This window comes from Notolepis coatsorum (assembly GCF_963971535.1).
Source record: "Notolepis coatsorum genome assembly, chromosome: 7".
NCBI classification, from domain to species: Eukaryota; Metazoa; Chordata; class Actinopteri; order Aulopiformes; family Paralepididae; genus Notolepis; species Notolepis coatsorum.
Genome location: NC_140171.1, coordinates 176,067,692 through 176,085,741, shown reverse-complemented (window position 1 = coordinate 176,085,741; position 18,050 = coordinate 176,067,692). Strand labels below are relative to the sequence as shown.

At 53.6% G+C, this 18,050-nt stretch overlaps 1 protein-coding gene across 2 annotated transcripts in view; it reads left to right on the top strand.

Annotated features, from left to right (window-relative positions):
* The window catches only part of pex6 (peroxisomal biogenesis factor 6), a gene marked incomplete at its 5' end in the record, with an annotated part of 108,421 nt that overhangs the window by 58,330 nt on the left and 32,041 nt on the right, over positions 1-18,050 (top strand). For both annotated transcript variants that reach the window (XM_084318075.1, XM_084318074.1), the window contains 4 exons: positions 7,494-7,693; positions 11,453-11,639; positions 14,053-14,129; positions 14,932-15,064. In XM_084318075.1, the coding sequence (XP_084174201.1) occupies positions 7,494-7,693; positions 11,453-11,639; positions 14,053-14,129; positions 14,932-15,064 (597 nt within the window). The remainder of the gene's footprint in view (positions 1-7,493; positions 7,694-11,452; positions 11,640-14,052; positions 14,130-14,931; positions 15,065-18,050) is intronic.

Sequence of the window (18,050 nt, the reverse complement as noted above, 5' to 3'; positions counted from 1 at the left end):
TGGACTGTGTGTCTCCTCCTCTGTGTTTAACCCCTCGTGTCCTGGCTCCAGGTGGACTGTGTGTCTCCTCTGTGTTTAACCCCTCGTGTCCTGGCTCCAGGTGGACTGTGTGTCTCCTCTGTGTTTAACCCCTCGTGTCCTGGCTCCAGGTGGACTGTGTGTCTCCTCTGTGTTTAACCCCTCGTGTCCTGGCTCCAGGTGGACTGTGTGTCTCCTCTGTGTTTAACCCCTCGTGTCCTGGCTCCAGGTGGACTGTGTGTCTCCTCCTCTGTGTTTAACCCCTCGTGTCCTGGCTCCAGGTGGACTGTGTCTCCTCTGTGTTTAACCCCTCGTGTCCTGGCTCCAGGTGGACTGTGTGTCTCCTCTGTGTTTAACCCCTCGTGTCCTGGCTCCAGGTGGACTGTGTGTCTCCTCTGTGTTTAACCCCTCGTGTCCTGGCTCCAGGTGGACTGTGTGTCTCCTCTGTGTTTAACCCCTCGTGTCCTGGCTCCAGGTGGACTGTGTGTCTCCTCTGTGTTTAACCCCTCGTGTCCTGGCTCCAGGTGGACCGTGTGTCTCCTCTGTGTTTAACCCCTCGTGTCCTGGCTCCAGGTGGACTGTGTGTCTTCTCCTCTGTGTTTAACCCCTCGTGTCGTGGCTCCAGGTGGACTGTGTGTCTCCTCTGTGTTTAACCCCTCGTGTCCTGGCTCCAGGTGGACTGTGTGTCTCCTCCTCTGTGTTTAACCCCTCGTGTCCTGGCTCCAGGTGGACTGTGTGTCTCCTCTGTGTTTAACCCCTCGTGTCCTGGCTCCAGGTGGACTGTGTGTCTCCTCTGTGTTTAACCCCTCGTGTCCTGGCTCCAGGTGGACTGTGTGTCTCCTCTGTGTTTAACCCCTCGTGTCCTGGCTCCAGGTGGACTGTGTGTCTCCTCTGTGTTTAACCCCTCGTGTCCTGGCTCCAGGTGGACTGTGTGTCTCCTCTGTGTTTAACCCCTCGTGTCCTGGCTCCAGGTGGACTGTGTGTCTCCTCCTCTGTGTTTAACCCTCGTGTCCTGGCTCCAGGTGGACTGTGTGTCTCCTCTGTGTTTAACCCCTCGTGTCCTGGCTCCAGGTGGACTGTGTCTCCTCCTCTGTGTTTAACCCCTCGTGTCCTGGCTCCAGGTGGACTGTGTGACTCCTCTGTGTTTAACCCTCGTGTCCTGGCTCCAGGTGGACTGTGTGACTCTGTGTTTAACCCCTCGTGTCCTGGCTCCAGGTGGACTGTGTGTCTCCTCCTCTGTGTTTAACCCCTCGTGTCCTGGCTCCAGGTGGACTGTGTGTCTCCTCTGTGTTTAACCCCTCGTGTCCTGGCTCCAGGTGGACTGTGTGTCTCCTCTGTGTTTAACCCCTCGTGTCGTGGCTCCAGGTGGACTGTGTGTCTCCTCTGTGTTTAACCCCTCGTGTCCTGGCTCCAGGTGGACTGTGTGTCTCCTCTGTGTTTAACCCCTCGTGTCCTGGCTCCAGGTGGACTGTGTCTCCTCTGTGTTTAACCCCTCGTGTCCTGGCTCCAGGTGGACCGTGTGTCTCCTCTGTGTTTAACCCCTCGTGTCCTGGCTCCAGGTGGACTGTGTGTCTCCTCTGTGTTTAACCCCTCGTGTCCTGGCTCCAGGTGGACTGTGTGTCTCCTCTGTGTTTAACCCCTCGTGTCCTGGCTCCAGGTGGACTGTGTGTCTCCTCTGTGTTTAACCCCTCGTGTCCTGGCTCCAGGTGGACTGTGTGTCTCCTCTGTGTTTAACCCCTCGTGTCGTGGCTCCAGGTGGACTGTGTGTCTCCTCTGTGTTTAACCCCTCGTGTCCTGGCTCCAGGTGGACTGTGTCTCCTCCTCTGTGTTTAACCCCTCGTGTCCTGGCTCCAGGTGGACTGTGTGTCTCCTCTGTGTTTAACCCCTCGTGTCCTGGCTCCAGGTGGACTGTGTGTCTCCTCTGTGTTTAACCCCTCGTGCCCTGGCTCCAGGTGGACTGTGTGTCTCCTCTGTGTTTAACCCCTCGTGTCCTGGCTCCAGGTGGACTGTGTGTCTCCTCTGTGTTTAACCCCTCGTGTCCTGGCTCCAGGTGGACTGTGTGTCTCCTCTGTGTTTAACCCCTCGTGTCCTGGCTCCAGGTGGACTGTGTGTCTCCTCTGTGTTTAACCCCTCGTGTCCTGGCTCCAGGTGGACTGTGTGTCTCCTCCTCTGTGTTTAACCCCTCGTGTCCTGGCTCCAGGTGGACTGTGTCTCCTCTGTGTTTAACCCCTCGTGTCCTGGCTCCAGGTGGACCGTGTGTCTCCTCTGTGTTTAACCCCTCGTGTCCTGGCTCCAGGTGGACTGTGTGTCTCCTCTGTGTTTAACCCCTCGTGTCCTGGCTCCAGGTGGACTGTGTCTCCTCTCTGTGTTTAACCCCTCGTGTCCTGGCTCCAGGTGGACTGTGTGTCTCTGTGTTTAACCCCTCGTGTCCTGGCTCCAGGTGGACTGTGTGTCTCCTCTGTGTTTAACCCCTCGTGTCCTGGCTCCAGGTGGACTGTGTGTCTCCTCTGTGTTTAACCCCTCGTGTCCTGGCTCCAGGTGGACTGTGTGTCTCCTCTGTGTTTAACCCCTCGTGTCCTGGCTCCAGGTGGACTGTGTGTCTCCTCTGTGTTTAACCCCTCGTGTCCTGGCTCCAGGTGGACTGTGTGTCTCCTCTGTGTTTAACCCCTCGTGTCCTGGCTCCAGGTGGACTGTGTGTCTCCTCTGTGTTTAACCCCTCGTGTCGTGGCTCCAGGTGGACTGTGTGTCTCCTCTGTGTTTAACCCCTCGTGTCCTGGCTCCAGGTGGACTGTGTGTCTCCTCTGTGTTTAACCCCTCGTGTCCTGGCTCCAGGTGGACTGTGTGTCTCCTCTGTGTTTAACCCCTCGTGTCCTGGCTCCAGGTGGACTGTGTGTCTCTCCTCTGTGTTTAACCCCTCGTGTCCTGGCTCCAGGTGGACCGTGTGTCTCCTCTGTGTTTAACCCCTCGTGTCCTGGCTCCAGGTGGACTGTGTGTCTCCTCTGTGTTTAACCCCTCGTGTCCTGGCTCCAGGTGGACTGTGTGTCTCCTCTGTGTTTAACCCCTCGTGTCCTGGCTCCAGGTGGACTGTGTGTCTCCTCTGTGTTTAACCCCTCGTGTCCTGGCTCCAGGTGGACTGTGTGTCTCCTCTGTGTTTAACCCCTCGTGTCCTGGCTCCAGGTGGACTGTGTGTCTCCTCTGTGTTTAACCCCTCGTGTCCTGGCTCCAGGTGGACTGTGTGTCTCCTCTGTGTTTAACCCCTCGTGTCCTGGCTCCAGGTGGACTGTGTGTCTCCTCTGTGTTTAACCCCTCGTGTCCTGGCTCCAGGTGGACTGTGTCTCCTCTGTGTTTAACCCCTCGTGTCCTGGCTCCAGGTGGACTGTGTGTCTCCTCTGTGTTTAACCCCTCGTGTCCTGGCTCCAGGTGGACTGTGTGTCTCCTCCTCTGTGTTTAACCCCTCGTGTCCTGGCTCCAGGTGGACTGTGTGTCTCCTCTGTGTTTAACCCCTCGTGTCCTGGCTTCAGGTGGACTGTGTGTCTCCTCTGTGTTTAACCCCTCGTGTCCTGGCTCCAGGTGGACTGTGTGTCTCCTCTGTGTTTAACCCCTCGTGTCGTGGCTCCAGGTGGACTGTGTGTCTCCTCTGTGTTTAACCCCTCGTGTCCTGGCTCCAGGTGGACTGTGTGTCTCCTCTGTGTTTAACCCCTCGTGTCCTGGCTCCAGGTGGACTGTGTGTCTCCTCCTCTGTGTTTAACCCCTCGTGTCCTGGCTCCAGGTGGACTGTGTGTCTCCTCTGTGTTTAACCCCTCGTGTCCTGGCTCCAGGTGGACTGTGTGTCTCCTCTGTGTTTAACCCCTCGTGTCCTGGCTCCAGGTGGACTGTGTGTCTCCTCTGTGTTTAACCCCTCGTGTCCTGGCTCCAGGTGGACCGTGTGTCTCCTCTGTGTTTAACCCCTCGTGTCCTGGCTCCAGGTGGACTGTGTCTCCTCCTCTGTGTTTAACCCCTCGTGTCCTGGCTCCAGGTGGACTGTGTGTCTCCTCCTCTGTGTTTAACCCCTCGTGTCCTGGCTCCAGGTGGACCGTGTGTCTCCTCTGTGTTTAACCCCTCGTGTCCTGGCTCCAGGTGGACTGTGTGTCTCCTCTGTGTTTAACCCCTCGTGTCCTGGCTCCAGGTGGACTGTGTCTCCTCCTCTGTGTTTAACCCCTCGTGTCCTGGCTCCAGGTGGACTGTGTGTCTCCTCTGTGTTTAACCCCTCGTGTCCTGGCTCCAGGTGGACTGTGTGTCTCCTCTGTGTTTAACCCCTCGTGTCCTGGCTCCAGGTGGACTGTGTGTCTCCTCTGTGTTTAACCCCTCGTGTCCTGGCTCCAGGTGGACTGTGTGTCTCCTCTGTGTTTAACCCCTCGTGTCCTGGCTCCAGGTGGACTGTGTGTCTCCTCTGTGTTTAACCCCTCGTGTCGTGGCTCCAGGTGGACTGTGTGTCTCCTCTGTGTTTAACCCCTCGTGTCCTGGCTCCAGGTGGACTGTGTGTCTCCTCCTCTGTGTTTAACCCCTCGTGTCCTGGCTCCAGGTGGACTGTGTGTCTCCTCTGTGTTTAACCCCTCGTGTCCTGGCTCCAGGTGGACTGTGTGTCTCCTCTGTGTTTAACCCCTCGTGTCCTGGCTCCAGGTGGACTGTGTGTCTCCTCTGTGTTTAACCCCTCGTGTCCTGGCTCCAGGTGGACTGTGTGTCTCCTCTGTGTTTAACCCCTCGTGTCCTGGCTCCAGGTGGACTGTGTCTCCTCCTCTGTGTTTAACCCCTCGTGTCCTGGCTCCAGGTGGACTGTGTGTCTCCTCTGTGTTTAACCCCTCGTGTCCTGGCTCCAGGTGGACTGTGTGTCTCCTCTGTGTTTAACCCCTCGTGTCCTGGCTCCAGGTGGACTGTGTGTCTCCTCTGTGTTTAACCCCTCGTGTCCTGGCTCCAGGTGGACTGTGTGTCTCCTCTGTGTTTAACCCCTCGTGTCCTGGCTCCAGGTGGACCGTGTGTCTCCTCTGTGTATAACCCCTCGTGTCCTGGCTCCAGGTGGACCGTGTGTCTCCTCTGTGTTTAACCCCTCGTGTCCTGGCTCCAGGTGGACTGTGTGTCTCCTCTGTGTTTAACCCCTCGTGTCCTGGCTCCAGGTGGACTGTGTGTCTCCTCTGTGTTTAACCCCTCGTGTCCTGGCTCCAGGTGGACTGTGTGTCTCCTCTGTGTTTAACCCCTCGTGTCCTGGCTCCAGGTGGACTGTGTGTCTCCTCTGTGTTTAACCCCTCGTGTCCTGGCTCCAGGTGGACTGTGTGTCTCCTCTGTGTTTAACCCCTCGTGTCCTGGCTCCAGGTGGACTGTGTGTCTCCTCTGTGTTTAACCCCTCGTGTCCTGGCTCCAGGTGGACTGTGTGTCTCCTCTGTGTTTAACCCCTCGTGTCCTGGCTCCAGGTGGACTGTGTGTCTCCTCTGTGTTTAACCCCTCGTGTCCTGGCTCCAGGTGGACTGTGTGTCTCCTCTGTGTTTAACCCCTCGTGTCCTGGCTCCAGGTGGACTGTGTGTCTCCTCCTCTGTGTTTAACCCCTCGTGTCCTGGCTCCAGGTGGACTGTGTGTCTCCTCTGTGTTTAACCCCTCGTGTCGTGGCTCCAGGTGGACTGTGTGTCTCCTCTGTGTTTAACCCCTCGTGTCCTGGCTCCAGGTGGACTGTGTCTCCTCCTCTGTGTTTAACCCCTCGTGTCCTGGCTCCAGGTGGACTGTGTGTCTCCTCCTCTGTGTTTAACCCCTCGTGTCCTGGCTCCAGGTGGACTGTGTGTCTCCTCTGTGTTTAACCCCTCGTGTCCTGGCTCCAGGTGGACTGTGTGTCTCCTCCTCTGTGTTTAACCCCTCGTGTCCTGGCTCCAGGTGGACTGTGTGTCTCCTCTGTGTTTAACCCCTCGTGTCCTGGCTCCAGGTGGACTGTGTCTCCTCCTCTGTGTTTAACCCCTCGTGTCCTGGCTCCAGGTGGACTGTGTGTCTCCTCTGTGTTTAACCCCTCGTGTCCTGGCTCCAGGTGGACTGTGTGTCTCCTCCTCTGTGTTTAACCCCTCGTGTCCTGGCTCCAGGTGGACTGTGTGTCTCCTCTGTGTTTAACCCCTCGTGTCCTGGCTCCAGGTGGACTGTGTGTCTCCTCTGTGTTTAACCCCTCGTGTCCTGGCTCCAGGTGGACTGTGTGTCTCCTCTGTGTTTAACCCCTCGTGTCCTGGCTCCAGGTGGACTGTGTGTCTCCTCTGTGTTTAACCCCTCGTGTCCTGGCTCCAGGTGGACTGTGTGTCTCCTCTGTGTTTAACCCCTCGTGTCGTGGCTCCAGGTGGACTGTGTCTCCTCCTCTGTGTTTAACCCCTCGTGTCCTGGCTCCAGGTGGACCGTGTGTCTCCTCTGTGTTTAACCCCTCGTGTCCTGGCTCCAGGTGGACTGTGTGTCTCTGTGTTTAACCCCTCGTGTCCTGGCTCCAGGTGGACTGTGTGTCTCCTCCTCTGTGTTTAACCCCTCGTGTCCTGGCTCCAGGTGGACTGTGTGTCTCCTCTGTGTTTAACCCCTCGTGTCGTGGCTCCAGGTGGACTGTGTGTCTCCTCTGTGTTTAACCCCTCGTGTCCTGGCTCCAGGTGGACTGTGTGTCTCCTCTGTGTTTAACCCCTCGTGTCGTGGCTCCAGGTGGACTGTGTGTCTCCTCTGTGTTTAACCCCTCGTGTCCTGGCTCCAGGTGGACTGTGTGTCTCCTCCTCTGTGTTTAACCCCTCGTGTCCTGGCTCCAGGTGGACTGTGTGTCTCCTCTGTGTTTAACCCCTCGTGTCCTGGCTCCAGGTGGACTGTGTGTCTCCTCTGTGTTTAACCCCTCGTGTCCTGGCTCCAGGTGGACTGTGTGTCTCCTCTGTGTTTAACCCCTCGTGTCCTGGCTCCAGGTGGACTGTGTGTCTCCTCTGTGTTTAACCCCTCGTGTCCTGGCTCCAGGTGGACTCTGTGTCTCCTCTGTGTTTAACCCCTCGTGTCCTGGCTCCAGGTGGACTGTGTGTCTCCTCCTCTGTGTTTAACCCCTCGTGTCCTGGCTCCAGGTGGACTGTGTGTCTCCTCTGTGTTTAACCCCTCGTGTCCTGGCTCCAGGTGGACTGTGTGTCTCCTCTGTGTTTAACCCCTCGTGTCCTGGCTCCAGGTGGACTGTGTGTCTCCTCTGTGTTTAACCCCTCGTGTCCTGGCTCCAGGTGGACTGTGTGTCTCCTCTGTGTTTAACCCCTCGTGTCCTGGCTCCAGGTGGACTGTGTGTCTCCTCTGTGTTTAACCCCTCGTGTCCTGGCTCCAGGTGGACTGTGTCTCCTCCTCTGTGTTTAACCCCTCGTGTCCTGGCTCCAGGTGGACTGTGTGTCTCCTCTGTGTTTAACCCCTCGTGTCCTGGCTCCAGGTGGACTGTGTGTCTCCTCTGTGTTTAACCCCTCGTGTCCTGGCTCCAGGTGGACTGTGTGACTCTGTGCTCCGACACGGCTGCAGCCTGCGAGGCCAAGCTGAGGGTGGCGTTCCAGAGAGCGGCGTCCTGCCAGCCGTGCGTGTTGCTGCTGAGGAACCTGCAGCTGCTGGGCGCGGAGGAGGAGGGCGGCGCCAGGGTCCAGACGGCACTCTGCCAACTCATCACCGACACAGCAGGAAGTGATCTGTAAGCCTGGAAACGTTAACTAAACAGTCAAACTGAAATCAATGTGTTGGATTATTTCAAAACTTTACGATATGCAACGTGAAAAGACGTACGTTACATCAATTGGCTGCCCTGGACTTAAAAACGACTTGCGATTTCTGCTACCCGTTGCCAACAAGGTCTGCCCTACATTTTCAAAAGCCTAGAGAAAGCTTGTCTTAACTAATCATCGTGAGTTATGCAGGTACATTTTATATAAATATTTGTCATTGTGTGCTTTTGGAGACCGCTGTTTGCCCACTCCACTCCACAGCCCAGACACTAACCTGGTCCCACCCCTCCAGTCCGGTGTTTGCCCACTCCACAGCCCAGACACTAACCTGGTCCCACCCCTCCAGTCCGGTGTTTGCCCACTCCACTCCACAGCCCAGACACTAACCTGGTCCCACCCCTCCAGTCCGGTGTTTGCCCACTCCACTCCACAGCCCAGACACTAACCTGGTCCCACCCCTCCAGTCCGGTGTTTGCCCACTCCACTCCACAGCCCAGACACTAACCTGGTCCCACCCCTCCAGTCCGGTGTTTGCCCACTCCACTCCACAGCCCAGACACTAACCTGGTCCCACCCCTCCAGTCCGCTGTTTGCCCACTCCACTCCACAGCCCAGACACTAACCTGGTCCCACCCCTCCAGTCCGGTGTTTGCCCACTCCACTCCACAGCCCAGACACTAACCTGGTCCCACCCCTCCAGTCCGGTGTTTGCCCACTCCACAGCCCAGACACTAACCTGGTCCCACCCCTCCAGTCCGGTGTTTGCCCACTCCACTCCACAGCCCAGACACTAACCTGGTCCCACCCCTCCAGTCCGGTGTTTGCCCACTCCACTCCACAGCCCAGACACTAACCTGGTCCCACCCCTCCAGTCCGGTGTTTGCCCACTCCACTCCACAGCCCAGACACTAACCTGGTCCCACCCCTCCAGTCCGGTGTTTGCCCACTCCACTCCACAGCCCAGACACTAACCTGGTCCCACCCCTCCAGTCCGCTGTTTGCCCACTCCACTCCACAGCCCAGACACTAACCTGGTCCCACCCCTCCAGTCCGGTGTTTGCCCACTCCACTCCACAGCCCAGACACTAACCTGGTCCCACCCCTCCAGTCCGGTGTTTGCCCACTCCACTCCACAGCCCAGACACTAACCTGGTCCCACCCCTCCAGTCCGGTGTTTGCCCACTCCACTCCACAGCCCAGACACTAACCTGGTCCCACCCCTCCAGTCCGGTGTTTGCCCACTCCACTCCACAGCCCAGACACTAACCTGGTCCCACCCCTCCAGTCCGCTGTTTGCCCACTCCACTCCACAGCCCAGACACTAACCTGGTCCCACCCCTCCAGTCCGCTGTTTGCCACTCCACTCCACAGCCCAGACACTAACCTGGTCCCACCCCTCCAGTCCGCTGTTTGCCCACTCCACAGCCCAGACACTAACCTGGTCCCACCCCTCCAGTCCGCTGTTTGCCCACTCCACTCCACAGCCCAGACACTAACCTGGTCCCACCCCTCCAGTCCGCTGTTTGCCCACTCCACTCCACAGCCCAGACACTAACCTGGTCCCACCCCTCCAGTCCGGTGTTTGCCCACTCCACTCCACAGCCCAGACACTAACCTGGTCCCACCCCTCCAGTCCGGTGTTTGCCCACTCCACTCCACAGCCCAGACACTAACCTGGTCCCACCCCTCCAGTCCGCTGTTTGCCCACTCCACTCCACAGCCCAGACACTAACCTGGTCCCACCCCTCCAGTCCGCTGTTTGCCCACTCCACAGCCCAGACACTAACCTGGTCCCACCCCTCCAGTCCGGTGTTTGCCCACTCCACTCCACAGCCCAGACACTAACCTGGTCCCACCCCTCCAGTCCGGTGTTTGCCCACTCCACAGCCCAGACACTAACCTGGTCCCACCCCTCCAGTCCGGTGTTTGCCCACTCCACAGCCCAGACACTAACCTGGTCCCACCCCTCCAGTCCGCTGTTTGCCCACTCCACTCCACAGCCCAGACACTAACCTGGTCCCACCCCTCCAGTCCGGTGTTTGCCCACTCCACTCCACAGCCCAGACACTAACCTGGTCCCACCCCTCCAGTCCGCTGTTTGCCCACTCCACAGCCCAGACACTAACCTGGTCCCACCCCTCCAGTCCGCTGTTTGCCCACTCCACTCCACAGCCCAGACACTAACCTGGTCCCACCCCTCCAGTCCGGTGTTTGCCCACTCCACTCCACAGCCCAGACACTAACCTGGTCCCACCCCTCCAGTCCGGTGTTTGCCCACTCCACTCCACAGCCCAGACACTAACCTGGTCCCACCCCTCCAGTCCGGTGTTTGCCCACTCCACTCCACAGCCCAGACACTAACCTGGTCCCACCCCTCCAGTCCGGTGTTTGCCCACTCCACTCCACAGCCCAGACACTAACCTGGTCCCACCCCTCCAGTCCGCTGTTTGCCCACTCCACTCCACAGCCCAGACACTAACCTGGTCCCACCCCTCCAGTCCGGTGTTTGCCCACTCCACAGCCCAGACACTAACCTGGTCCCACCCCTCCAGTCCGGTGTTTGCCCACTCCACAGCCCAGACACTAACCTGGTCCCACCCCTCCAGTCCGGTGTTTGCCCACTCCACTCCACAGCCCAGACACTAACCTAGTCCCACCCCTCCAGTCCGGTGTTTGCCCACTCCACTCCACAGCCCAGACACTAACCTAGTCCCACCCCTCCAGTCCGGTGTTTGCCCACTCCACTCCACAGCCCAGACACTAACCTGGTCCCACCCCTCCAGTCCGGTGTTTGCCCACTCCACAGCCCAGACACTAACCTGGTCCCACCCCTCCAGTCCGGTGTTTGCCCACTCCACTCCACAGCCCAGACACTAACCTGGTCCCACCCCTCCAGTCCGGTGTTTGCCCACTCCACTCCACAGCCCAGACACTAACCTAGTCCCACCCCTCCAGTCCGGTGTTTGCCCACTCCACTCCACAGCCCAGACAATAACCTGGTCCCACCCCTCCAGTCCGGTGTTTGCCCACTCCACAGCCCAGACACTAACCTGGTCCCACCCCTCCAGTCCGGTGTTTGCCCACTCCACAGCCCAGACACTGCACCATTCAACGCACTCAATGACCCCCTCACCTCTGCTAACACCAGAGCCCTTAAAGGAACACGCCAACTTTTTGGGAAATTAGCAAATTTGCCATCTACCCTGGAGTTAGACAAGCAGATACAAACCCTTTTCTTCTCTGTGCGTTCATTAGGCTTAGGGAACAGCCGCTCCGTTAGCCTAGCTTAGCGTCATTCACTGGAAGTAGGTGTGCCAGTGTAGCCTAGTTCCCAACAGTCACGAAATACACTCCAAATACAACTCAAATACGTTCCTGTAAACATGTTGTGACCCGTGTATTTCACTTTGATCAGCGATTTATCTCAGCTGCTCCCCTACATTTTCAAAAGCCTAGAGAAAGGTTGTCTTAACGTCATCATCATAAGTTATGAATGTCAAATTGATGTGTGCTACTGCATTCAAGACATATTTCTGAAGCGCTGTGGTTACCGTCGGTAGTGTGATAGTAAAGGGTTAACCTTCTGTAGTGTGACAGTGAAAGGGTTAACCTGCTGTTGTGTGGCAGTGAAAGGGTTAACCTTCTGCGTATTGTTGCAGTGAAAGGGTTAACCTTCTGCGTATTGTTGCAGTGAAAGGGTTAACATGATCTCCTTTCTCCCGCGGCAGTGTGGTGGTCATCGCCACCGTCAGCAGGCCTCGCGACCTGTCTGTGGATGTGAGGGCGGCGTTCGTCCACCAGGTGTCACTGGAGAGCCTGGGTGAGGAGCAGCGCAGGGCCGTGCTGGTGGGCCTCAGCCAGGGTCTGCCTCTGGGCAAAGACGTCAGTCTCGCCCGGCTGGCCAAACACACAGCGGTGAGGTCGTCAGGATGATGTCATCCTCCTATGCTCTGGATTTTTATTTATTTATATATAATATATATAAATGTCTGGAAAAGTTGTTTTTCTATTTTTATAAATGTCATGTTCATAATCCTGCACTTTTTTTTTATTGTTTTGTATTTCCTAAACGTGTCTCTCCTGTCTGTCTGTCTCTCTGTCTCCTGTCTGTCTGTCTGTCTCCTGTCTCTATGTCTGTCTGTCTGTCTGTCTGTCTCCTCTCTGTCTCCTGTCTGTCTGTCTGTCTGTCTGTCTCCTCTCTGTCTCCTGTCTGTCTGTCTGTCTGTCTCCTCTCTGTCTCCTGTCTGTCTGTCTGTCTGTCTGTCTCCTCTCTGTCTCCTGTCTGTCTGTCTCTATGTATCATGTCTGTCTGTCTCTCTGTCTCCTGTCTCTCTGTCTGTCTGTCTCATGTCTGTCTGTCTGTCTCCTGTCTCTCTGTCTGTCTGTCTCCTGTCTCTGTCTGTCTGTCTCTCTGTCTCCTGTCTCTCTGTCTGTCTGTCTCCTGTTTGTCTGTCTGTCTCCTGTCTGTCTCCTGTATGTCTGTCTGTCTGTCTGTCTCCTCTCTGTCTCCTGTATGTCTGTCTCTCCTGTCTGTCTGTCTCCTCTCTGTCTGTCTCTCTCTCTCTCTCCTGTATATCTCTGTCTCCTGTCTGTCTGTCTGTCTGTATCTCTGTCTCCTGTATGTCTCTCTGTCTCTCTGTCTCCTGTCTGTCTCTCTGTCTCCTCTCTGTCTCTCTGTCTCCTGTCTGTCTCTCTGTCTGTCTCTCTGTCTCTCTGTCTCCTGTCTGTCTCTCTGTCTCCTGTCTGTCTCTCTGTCTCCTCTCTGTCTCTATGTCTCTCTGTCTCATGTCTGTCTCTCTGTCTCCTGTCTGTCTCTCTGTATCCTGTCTGTCTCTCTGTCCCCTGTCTGTCTCTCTGTCTCCTCTCTGTCTCTCTGTCTCATCTCTGTCTCTCTGTCTTTCTGTATCCTGTCTGTCTCCTGTCTGTCTCTCTGTCTCCTGTCTGTCTCTCTGTCTCATGTCTGTCTCGCTGTCTCCTGTCTGTCTCTCTGTCTCCTGTCTGTCTCTCTGTCTCCTGTCTGTCTCTCTGTCTCTCTGTCTCTCTGTCTCCTGTCTGTCTCTCTGTCTCCTGTCTGTCTCTCTGTCTCCTGTCTGTCTCTCTGTCTCCTGTCTGTCTCTCTGTCTCTGTCTCCTGTCTGTCTCTCTGTCTCCTGTCTGTCTCTCTGTCTCCTGTCTGTCTCTCTAACAGGGCTTCCTCCTGTCTGTCTCTCTAACAGGGCTGTCTCCTGTCTGTCTCTCTGTCTCCTGTCTGTCTCTCTAATAGGGCTTCCTCCTGTCTGTCTCTCTAACAGGGCTGTCTCCTGTCTGTCTCTCTAACAGGGCTGTCTCCTGTCTGTCTCTCTGTCTCCTGTCTGTCTCTCTAACAGGGCTGTCTCCTGTCTGTCTCTCTGTCTCCTGTCTGTCTCTCTAACAGGGCTGTCTCTCTGTCTCCTGTCTGTCTCCTGTCTGTCTCTCTGTCTCCTGTCTGTCTCTCTGTCTCCTGTCTGTCTCTCTGTCTCCTGTCTGTCTCTCTGTCTCCTGTCTGTCTCTCTGTCTCCTGTATGTCTCTCTGTCTCCTGTCTGTCTCTCTGTCTGTCTCTATGTCTCCTGTCTGTCTCTCTGTCTCCTGTCTGTCTCTCTGTCTCCTGTCTGTCTCTCTAACAGGGCTGTCTGTCTCTCTGTCTCCTGTCTGTCTCTCTAACAGGGCTGTCTCCTGTCTGTCTCTCTAACAGGGCTGTCTCCTGTCTGTCTCTCTGTCTCCTGTCTGTCTCTCTGTCTCCTGTCTGTCTCTCTAACAGGGCTTCCTCCTGTCTGTCTCTCTAACAGGGCTGTCTCCTGTCTGTCTCTCTGTCTCCTGTCTGTCTCTCTGTCTCCTGTCTGTCTCTCTAACAGGGCTTCCTCCTGTCTGTCTCTCTAACACGGCTTCCTCCTGTCTGTCTCTCTAACAGGGCTGTCTCCTGTCTGTCTCTCTAACAGGGCTGTCTCCTGTCTGTCTCTCTAACAGGGCTGTCTCCTGTCTGTCTCTCTAACAGGGCTGTCTCCTGTCTGTCTCTCTAACAGGGCTGTCTCCTGTCTGTCTCTCTAACAGGGCTGTCTCCTGTCTGTCTCTCTAACAGGGCTGTCTCCTGTCTGTCTCTCTAACAGGGCTGTCTCCTGTCTGTCTCTCTAACAGGGCTGTCTCCTGTCTGTCTCTCTAACAGGGCTTCCTCCTGTCTGTCTCTCTAACAGGGCTGTCTCCTGTCTGTCTCTCTGTCTCCTGTCTGTCTCTCTGTCTCCTGTCTGTCTCTCTAACAGGGCTGTCTCCTGTCTGTCTCTCTAACAGGGCTTCCTCCTGTCTGTCTCTCTAACAGGGTTTCCTGCTGGCAGACCTCCGGGCGCTGCTGAACCAGGCTGGCAAAGCTGCCCACCGACGGCTGCTGCAGTCCTTGTGAGAGAGCTCCTCTGTCTGTCAACAACTAAATAAACCCAGTTTACTCAATATTTATACATTCTAAATATATACATGTCCAAAATGTATGTTCCGTTATGTCGGCTGCAGTGAGGACCAAGCCTTGCATCACGTGTCCCCTCCGGTACACGAGGAGGCAGCCTGACGCATCTTTTCACCTGCGCAGCTCGATCTCTCAGTGGCGAGGAGTAACGCGTGGGAGGCTCACGCTGCCCCCGATGCTTCCTGATTCTGCTGTACAGGCGTCACCCAACCGACCTGTAGGCAACGTCCGATCCCCACCCACCGGCTTTCCCACCCCTAACACTGCCAATTGTATTAGTATGAACGACCAGCCAAGCCGGAAGCAACGCAGAGAGCTGGGCTCGAACCCAGCATATCCTGCGTTAGTGGCAAGCGCCTTGCCCACTGCGCCACTTAGCCACCCTAGCATAAATAAATGTAATATAAATAAAGGCTTGATGATGATGTGGTTTTTTCCTCCACTTCCTACTTGTGTTATGTTGTATAATTTTTTTTGTATTGAGCTATGCCTTGTGACTCAGCCTAAACCCCCCCCCCCCCAGACCGCTGGTTGCTGTTTTTAACTATGCAGCTACAATAAGGGCTTTTTAAATGTTGTATCTGCAGATATAGTAAAATATATACTATGACATATTATTTTAATGTTGAAAATTGGTGGCATACATTTAAGTTTTTAGAAAACTATGACTTTAGCCAAAGTCTACTATTAACCTGTTAACAATAACTAGTTCCTGTGTGTCTGGCGCTCCGTGTGTAGTTTCCCAGACGGCTGGTTGGCTCAGCAGGAGGAGGACCTGAGCGCCAGCGGGGCCACCATCCTGACCCAGGACTTCTCCAGAGCCCTGGAGACCCTGCAGGCGGCCCACTCCCACGCCATCGGGGCCCCCAAGGTAACATCCTCTCTTCACACAGTTCCTACGACACAGATTTGGAAATAATGGAAAAAGGTATAATAAATTCTTAGTCTACTAATAGTAGTAATTTCCCACATGCAATGATGCAGAAGTATGGAAGCGTATTGGATTCATTCTGTAAGAAAGAATCGCAAAAGATCTTGATATAACAAGATAGAGATCTCGATATAACAAGAAAGGGTTCTCGATACAACGAGATAAAGATCTGGGGATAAATCGATAAATTGGGGCAATGGAAGAGCTGTGTGGTTCCATCCTTCATTTCTCCCAAATGAAGGTTCGACGGCCCGTCTGCGGTCTAAAGAACCCCTGCAGCCGGCCCGACATCTGTATTTACAAAAAAAATACTTTAAGGGTGTTTTCACACCTGTAGTTCGTTTGCTTTGTTCCGATTCAGGGACTATTATGATACAATTGTTGCACTTGATTCTTAGTTCGTTTGTGTTCACACGGCTGTGTTCACACGGACCAAAACAAACGCACGCGCGAGCAAACTATCACTCATTGGTCAGATTTTGGGGTGTGCCCCCCCCCCCCCCAACCCTGAATCTCCGCGTTACATTGAAATCGGGGAGGAGAGAGCGGGGGAGCAAATGAATGAATGTGGATGAGAGCCGTGATGTAAGTGGTTGCAGCTACGGCTGTGTGGGTGCTGGAGACATGATCGAATAGACGTTTATGCGCCTCAATCTCCTGAACACGGCGCGAGCCATTCCTAATCGATCAGAACTAAATCGGCAGCGAAAAAGCCCATTTTAAAGCACCTATTATTACCCATGCACATGCGCAGATTGCCCACAGAGTCTGGAGACGCGAGATGACGCACAAATGAATGTGGACTGTTCCATCAGAGGGGGGAGCTTCGGTGGCCAGTGTCCTTTCAGCCGACCAGGATAATGAAACAATGATCCCACTAAATGGCCAGAAGCGTCTTATGGCGACATCTACAATTACCTCATTGAGTCTCCAGGTAGACTAATGTTTATATTTAAGTGCAGCAGTCTGTAGCCACTCACACTACCACCGAAGCTCCCCGATGGAACAGTCCACATTCATTCTCTCGGTGAGAGAGAGAGAGAGAGAGAGTCCCGCACGGTGCTGCTGCTGTCACTAGTACAGAGACCCCGGCTCCTCTCTCCTGCGCGCGGCTGACTGATATCAACGACGCAGTGTACCTCATCGCTGCTCCACGTTGACCCACGACGTATTATTATTATTAATTGTGTCGGTTTGTTAAATCGATTGCATTCTCACAGCGTACGAGTCCGCTTCGGGTTCGGTTGGAACTGCGCCGAGACCACCCTCTCCAGGTGGTCTCGGTCCGCTTGTTTTGTTCCGCAACAGAATGTAATTGCTGTGTTCACATATGCCCAACTGAACCGAAATAAGGGGTAAACGCTCCAGGTTCCGGAATAACAGCTCCAAACGAGCTAGGTGTGAAAACGCCCTAAATCATCTGCTCCTTTGTTCATTTGCTTCTTTTTATACACCTGATCTCAAGAAGGTGCTGAATGAGCACAGTGGCGACTTTTTACTTCTGGTCAATGTTAGCAGCATGGTGTTATTCACCGTCAAAGATAGAGATCAAGAACATGCAAACGGACCTTGTAGAAGTGGAGCAATCTTCAATTTACTTGGGTATGTACTTTTAGGCGAATTCTCTGAAAACATGGCTAGAGCTTAATATTTTGGATAATTTGAATGCCGTTAATATTTTGGATAGTTTTAATTACACAAATGATCAGTGTCTTTTTTTTTTATATATCAGTGACATATCATGAGTAGCTGCACTATTTGTATTCTTCCTATTTTTATGCACTTCCTGTCAAATTAATGCGTCAGTTCTATGCTAATTCTATACCTATTTCTCACCACCTCTTGTGCACGGTGCTGCGTGCACTCATCCACTGATCGCTGTACTGTACTGAGAAACATTTTATTGCACTGCACTATTGCATTATTTTACTCGTCTATTCTATTTTACTAACTATTTTATTGCATTGCACTATTTTACTCTTTTATTACTGTCTATTTATGTGTATCAGTATACAAAAAAAACGATGTAATTTAATGTTCTATACCTTATTTTATGCTTGTTTTATACTTATTTTATGTCTGCACTTTATGCATTGTTCTTGATCTGCCAATTATGTGTTCATTTTATCCCTGTAATTTTTTTACTGCTGTGAAGCACTTTGAGCTGCAATTCTTGTATGAAAGGTGCTCTACAAATAAAGTGTATTATTATTATTCATCTGTACATCATTATATATACATTATATATATTTTCAATACTACTTATTGTTGTTTTTTAGTCTATTTATGCTGTTTTTATTGTTTATTTAGTTTTATGCCATTGCTGCTGTGGAACCAAACTAATATTTTCACTCACATGTACTGTGTTCAGACGATGTGATAATGAAGTTATATTCCATTCTATATCTGGAGATTTGGTAGTCCCATTCCCACATCTGGCTTTGGTTGTTATAAGTAAGCTTTCCTAAATCTGGGTTTCTTTTTGTCCCAAATTCAACTATTTTAAAATGATTTCATCAATGAATGCAAAATAATATTCTGCCTGCCAAAGGCTGTGTTCACACTGCAACCTTTGGCTTTATTGCTCAGATCAGATTTGTATTGTTTGGCGGTTCACATTATTTCTTAAATGTGGCCAATATCAGATTCCAGTGTGAACTGGTCACGCTTCTGAACTGACCCGCATCTGGAAATTAACAATAGAAGGTGAAAGTAAACACTGAAGTAATAATTTATGGTTTAATTTATAATTAGCAGTGGAGGCCAACTAATTTGTAAGCAGATGGTAATGAGGTGAGGAGGAGGTGAAGGAGAGATGGTAATGAGGTGAGGAGGAGGTGAAGGAGAGATGGTAATGAGGTGAGGAGGTGAAGGAGAGATGGTAATGAGGTGAGGAGGAGGTGAAGGAGAGCTGGTAATGAGGTGA